The sequence below is a fragment of the Solanum stenotomum genome, chromosome 11, assembly GCF_019186545.1.
Source record: "Solanum stenotomum isolate F172 chromosome 11, ASM1918654v1, whole genome shotgun sequence".
NCBI lineage: Eukaryota > Viridiplantae > Streptophyta > Magnoliopsida > Solanales > Solanaceae > Solanum > Solanum stenotomum.
This window is the reverse complement of record NC_064292.1, coordinates 45,431,617-45,438,412: the sequence shown is the minus strand read 5'-3', so window position 1 is coordinate 45,438,412 and position 6,796 is coordinate 45,431,617. Positions and strand designations below refer to the sequence as shown.

Here is a 6,796-nt window from a genome sequence, read left to right as displayed (position 1 = left end):
AAAAAAAATCATGCAAGTATTCTCCGCAACGTTTAATCATTTTATGAATAAGTAGACTCCTTTTTTCCCACGAACAACATGCTTAATGTCCAGTTCCTTCATCCAAGAATTCTTAAATCGAAAAGGCTTAGCCACATAAAAAATAACTTTCGATTCCAAGTTCAAAAAACTTCCTACATGATCCGAAGAACCAGATTCGATGTGATGAACTTTTGCATTCGGGAAGTTGGCTTTTCAGTTTTTATTGGCTAGTGCACGATCTAATCGCTCCTTTACCCAATTATGGAATTTCGTTCCCGGGTGAATCAATTGCCAACATACCCAAGATCTAATACATAATTAGAAATTATATCAAAGTAAATTTTTTTATGTATAAAATAAATTTTAAAAATTATATATATAATGTCATATTTATTTGGTGCTGAGTTGACTTTTTTTTAGTTAAAATCAAACAAACTCAAGTATAATTAGATTTTTTCTAATATCAAACCTAATCAAACTAAACCATTAGTCAATATTTTTTTTTCCAATTTAACTCGATTTAGTTCAATTTTCGAATTGATTTTTAACCCCAAACCAACGAGGCCACAATTTCGTGGACCGTATCTAACGTCTGGGCCAACTACGCCCGGGCCTGCCCGCCCTTTCAAAGACAGAAAGAGAAAGAGAGAGAGAGAGAGATGAGAGGAGTGGGAGGGCCATTGTTATGCATCGGCGATCTGCTGAGTGACGTTGGAGAAAGCGATGCCGGCGGTGATCAGCTTCCGTCGCACCCAATCAATACACCTTCACCGGACTACAATTCCAGCCTCCAACCCTCCGATCTAAACAAGCTCTTTCAGGTTCTCTTCCACACAACGCACTCTCTCTACCTTTATTCGTTCTTTTTATGACTATACTAAATTTTTTCTATCTTAGATGATGAAATGATTTAGATTGAGATCCCAAACCAAAATACTTGCCTATTTAGTGAATTTGACTAGGACAGCGACTAATATATAGATTGTCTTCTCTATTTTGTTTTATTCATAGTTAGTTTTGCATTTATTCTGAGTGATATTAGAGATATAGTGCGCTCTTGGGAGTGTTGGAGATATAATAAAGTAAGGTTTTACGTGTGCCTCTTATAGTGATGAGAAGTCAATTCATGTTCAGAATTTTGAAATATCCTCCGTGTGAGCAGAAATTTTTGTTAAATTTGTTGTCACTGCCATAATTTTGGAGACACTAATGCTTTGGAACTGTTATGAAGTTAGTCTAAAGTTTGCAGTAGACAATATGAATTGGTATGATAAAAACCGCGATACTATACTAGGGTGATATAAAGAGGTAGTTGACTTCATCCACCATAATGCATTCTCAGAAAAAACTTCATACATCATATGACATTACAATTTGTGTGTTTGCATTTTCCACTCTATTCAGTGTTGAAATTCTGATGTACGTGAAACTAATGAGTTCAAAATCATTTGCTTTTCTTACTGCTGCAACTTGGTTGGCAGTTTTGTTCTCCTATGGTGATCAAGGGCTATGATTTCTCCTGCAAGCGTTTGGTTCTTGATGATGAAAATTAGGCTATGACAGGAGGATAAACATAAAATAACTGAAAGGGGAATTTTTTTGACACATCAAAACCCCCGTATTTCCTCGCCTAAAGTACATTCTGAATATTGTTAGCAATTGATTTTGATCAGTAATTGTGAAGTCTTAATAGAATATGGTGAAACAGTGAAGTATGTTTTATTCACGTTTTTTCCTACTTCAGCCAGGCTTAGGACAGTTTGCTCCTTGATTGGGGAAGTTTAATTCATCCACCATACACCTTGACATTTTATTCTTTTGGAATGGAACTGTCTGCTTTTATATGACCTCTGTTAATAGCACTAGTTTGCTATAGTGTAATGTTTGGGCGTTCATTTTTCTTTCTGAATGCACTGATAATATTCTTCCTTTGGATGTTAAGTCACATAGCAAGTTAATATTTTGCTTATTGTTTAGGAAAAGTATGAGCAGCTGAACAAGGCACTTGCTGGCACAGATCATTCATGGACGCATCTCACACTGGAGGTAATACCCGTAATAGAAGTTGATTTCATAGGAGAAGTTATAGAGGATACGGGATACCTCAATAAGGCACTAATTGAAATTTTTTCACTTTGGTCTTTGGGATCTTAAATATTTCTATTCAACCTTATTTGATTTCATAGGAGAAGTTATAGAGGATACGGGATACCTCAATAAGGCACTAATTGAGACAGAATGAATTTTTCACTTTGGTCTTTGGGATCTTAAATATTTCTATTCAACCTTATCTAGCGCTGGTAGTAATATGTACCAAATTGAATCCAGTGGCATTGTGATTTGCAGCATTCACATCCTTTCGTTTTTGACATGGAGTATTGATTGTATTGTTTATACTCTATGCATCTATAATTACCAAAATAGGTAAATGGGTGACAAGCAGATGGAGTTGTTGGTCACACAATTCCCTTTTTATATCTGACACATTGGATCAGCCCCATTTTTTAAATACCTCTAAAAAGACACTAAAGCTGTTTTACTTAATGAAAAACAAAACAAAAAAGACTAAATCTGTTCTTATCCAAAAATTTAAAAACAATTAAGAGAGAGAGGGACTCTAAATCTATATCTCTGTATGTTTTTTTTAAAAAAAATTGGTAACACTGTATTCCTCTGCATTATGGATATGCTGGAGACCTTCAAAAGGAAGCAAAAGAGAGTAGGAGGAAGTTACTTACAGTGATCCTAGCAAATCTACTAGTTCTTATTCATCTATTTCTATCTTTTTACACCAATAATAAAAAGATACAATACAATTCCATTCAACTTTATGAAAGAATTGGACCTATCTTCAAAGCTTCTGCTATTTCTCTCTTTCCTTACATTCCACCATATTCAATTTTTTAATGTGTTCTTGTTCTTTATTGCATTCTAGCTATGCACTGCACTGGAGACTGCAAACAAGTTGGTCCACTCAACCAATTCTAATGTTGGCATGTTGAAAGATAAGGTTGAGGAGCTTTGTGAAGTCATTAATAGAAGAGACGCAACTATTGAAGCTGCAAAAGCCTTTGAAGGCTCTCCAAAACAACCTGAGAGCAGTTAGTGAGGATGTCTGATCAATTACCAAGTTGAAGGTCAGCAGTCTTGCTTTGCACTGGACTTATCACTTCTAGCTTTTACAAGGACATGCTTAGCATGTTCTTGCTGTAAATATGCATGAATTAAAGATATTGGTACTAGCAAAACTTAAGCTGCATTTGCTGCACCTGCTTCCTGGTCGTCCCTTGCCAAAGCTTACATTTTATTTTGTTCATTTCACTATGTACTCCTTAGTACTACTGTAATCCTTGTTCTGATTATGTGTAGTGTAGGTTTGTCTTATGCTGAAGCAGTGATAGATCTCATAGAATTCCGTTATGATAGAAACGATATTCTTCTGGCACTTTTTAAGTATTTTTAACGGCACCTTCTTGGTGCTACATTAATAATACACTAATCATTTCTCAAAAAAAGATGGATTTCCTTGTGTAAAGGTAGAAGGCTTTGCTTGCTTTTCCCTTTCAGTATGTAAAGCTTCTTCCGATTTTGTGAAGAGAACTACAGTAGTTAAAAAGGCATGCATGAAGTGCTGGTCATTGGTTTTTTGACGTCCTGTTAATAGAACCTTCATTGATATATATATATTGGTTATTAATTTATTTATTTTTATATGCAAAAACCAACCCCTTCCCATCCATCCCACCCACATTGAACCACCAAGTCCATTCCTTCTGCATGCAGCTTTAAGTATCATACCAAGACCTTCTATAACTAGGATGAAGAGAAGCAGAGGTAATCTCCTTGTCTTAAACCCTCTCCTCCACATGGAATTAGTCCTTCAGGATGATGGAGAATTTGATTGTGGATAGAATTGATCCATGTTTCCAAACCTTATTTGACTTAGTATGACAGGGTTTCCTATCTTCTTTTTCCTCATATCCGAATTACGTCAATGATATTCTTCCCTTAATGAAGGTGAACTGCATGTCATGTAGTCCTTCAGCTCCAAGGCACCATTTTCTTGGGAAAGTCAGTTCTATGTGTTAAAAGCACTAAAGCTTCTCTAAATTTTAGGCCAAAAATTGTAGTAGCACTTTTTCTCAGGGCATAGTTCTGCGAACCAATTGTGTTCTCCCTAGAAAGTGCCTTAGTTTTTTTTGTCCTCCTTCAGCCCTTTCCTCCATTTGCTCTCCAACACCTTACATAGTATCACAAGTATGGATATCCATTTGTGTTCCCATAACTAACTTGATCTTCTCAATCCCCAAGCCTCCAAACGCGGTACTCTTTGCATGAGTCATGACAGTGACTCTTCCCATCACAAACATCTTCTAGTTAATTCTTGAAGATCAGGCAGCGCTGTAGCGGGCATTCCTTGATAGTCTGTTAGAAATATGAAATCATCTACAAGGTGCTACACTTTATCCGAGCTATCCAGGATCATATCAGGCCTCAGGGTTAGCAGTTTTTCCCCCTTTTACTTGGATTGAAATGTCTAACTCTCGAATAAAAAAATATACACTCTCTTTTTTTCCCCCCACTTTCAGTTATCGAAATATCTCGGAAAGACACTAGTCAAACTCACTCCCTTTTAATTTCTAATTACTTACCACCAAAAACTGTGGTGGGGTGGAATGTANTCCTTCAGCCCTTTCCTCCATTTGCTCTCCAACACCTTACATAGTATCACAAGTATGGATATCCATTTGTGTTCCCATAACTAACTTGATCTTCTCAATCCCCATGCCTCCAAACGCGGTACTCTTTGCATGAGTCATGACAGTGACTCTTCCCATCACAAACATCTTCTAGTTAATTCTTGAAGATCAGGCAGCCCTGTAGCGGGCATTCCTTGAAAGTGTTCCTGGACTGGGAGTGAGTCGATAGTCTGTTAGAAATATGAAATCATCTACAAGGTGCTACGCTTTATCCGAGCTATCCAGGATCATATCAGGCCTCAGGGTTAGCAGTTTTCCCCCCTTTTACTTGGATTGAAATGTCTAACTCTCGAATCAAAAAATATACATTCTCTTTTTTTCCCCCAACTTTCAGTTATCGAAATATCTCGGAAAGACACTAGTCAAACTCACTCCCTTTTATTTTCTAATTACTTACCACCAAAAACTGTGGTGGGGTGGAATGCATCTCTAACCAGAAGTAAGTAGGGGCGTACAAAATCGAATCGAAAATCGATTCAAATCGCAAATTGAGTCGAACCAAAAAAAATTTGACTAATGATTTGGTTTGACTTGGTTTGTTATTGGAAAAAATAACTTTGACTATACTTGGGTTGGTTTGGTTTTAACTAAAAAAAAAGTCAATCCAAGACCAAACTAATTCGGCATTATATTTATATTTTAAAAATTTATTTTATACATAAAAGTATTTACTTTGATATAATTACTAAATATTACTTGTACTTTTTCATAATTTTTATCTTTTAACATATTTTTTCAAGTTTTTTAGACTTAAAATTTTGAATGGTCCAATAAAAGTTATAGTCTAATTCAAAATCAAATCAATACTAATGGTAACCAAAAAAAATTAATACAACTCTAAGCATGATAATAATGTCAAATATTTGTTATTTAGTTTTAAATTGATTTAGACATTTATAATACATAATCTAATTTTATTTTTTCTTTAATGTTTAATAATGTAATTAATACTTATTAGATTTATTTTAACATAATTTAGTATTTTTGAATTGTGACCATTTTCATTATGACATATTAATTTGCAATTTTCTTTTATATGATTTCATTATTATTTTTTATTGAATATTTTAGTGTTATCACTCATCTCATGTTTTGTGTTATTTTCTTAAGAAACACCTTAGATAATTATATTTTGGTTGGACTAAAGAAATATTTGGAGTACAAGTTAATTTTATGTTTGTATGAATACTTTATCGGAAAAATCTGAAAACCCAAAAAAATCCAAGGTTTATTAGTTTGGTTTGATTTATAAATTTAAAAATTCAACACAAATAATTTGGTTTGATATTTAAAAAACTCGAACTAGCCCAAGTTTTATTAGTTTTGTTTAGTTTATAAATTTAAAAATTTGACACAAAATAATTTGGTTTGATAATTAAAAAATCTAAACCAATCCATTCATGTACACCCCTAATAAGAAGTTTCAAGTTAAGAGTTTGAGGAATAATTTTACCTTCCCTTATCAACATTTCTACTACTGCATCTTTTAAAATAAAAATAAAATATTTTAAAATTATTTTTAATAATAATATTTTAAATCTTGTTTTTAACCCTGACAAACATTAACGATGAAGATTATTCTGGATCAATTTTTTATTTTTTTTTGAAAATGGTAATTGCTCAGGATTTGTCGGGATTTTCCCTTAAGTTTCTACTTTATTTGGATTCTTTCATAATTGTATTTTTTTCAAAAAAGATATTTTTGGTAGGATTTTTTATTTTTTTTTGGAAAAGTATTCTACCATATTATTCTTTACATTGGAGAAGTTTTGTGCTCCTATAAATAGAAGATCAATTCTTCTCATAGGTAACATAATAATATTATGGGAAAAGGGTCAAAAATACCCCTCAACTTTGTTTTATTAGTTGACTTTACCCTCGCCGTTAAAATGAAGTTAATTTTACCCCTCCCGTTACTAATTTCACCAAATTTACCCCTCAATTGGATGAAAAACCCAAATCAACTAAAATTACCCAATTTCAATTAAATAACCCAATTTTTTCTCTTTTTAATC

The 6,796-nt window shown here is 33.6% G+C and overlaps 1 protein-coding gene across 1 annotated transcript; it reads left to right on the top strand.

Annotated features, from left to right (window-relative positions):
• Positions 1-632: 632 nt before the first annotated feature.
• On the top strand, positions 633-3,383 carry LOC125845269 (uncharacterized). Its single transcript, XM_049524745.1, has 3 exons — positions 633-842; positions 1,999-2,067; positions 2,957-3,383. The coding sequence occupies exons 1-3, from the start codon at positions 681-683 to the stop codon at positions 3,125-3,127; spliced, it is 402 nt and encodes a 133-aa protein (XP_049380702.1). The 5' UTR covers positions 633-680; the 3' UTR covers positions 3,128-3,383.
• The last annotated feature ends 3,413 nt before the right edge of the window (positions 3,384-6,796 follow it).

Excerpts from the sequence above, each read along its gene's own strand:
- LOC125845269 (XM_049524745.1), top strand. The coding sequence starts at position 681 with ATGAGAGGAGTGGGAGGGCCATTGTTATGCATCGGCGATCTGCTGAGT. Across the intron at positions 843-1,998 it reads ATCTAAACAAGCTCTTTCAG|GAAAAGTATGAGCAGCTGAA; the intron begins GTTCTCTTCCAC and ends CTTATTGTTTAG. Across the intron at positions 2,068-2,956 it reads GGACGCATCTCACACTGGAG|CTATGCACTGCACTGGAGAC; the intron begins GTAATACCCGTA and ends ATTGCATTCTAG.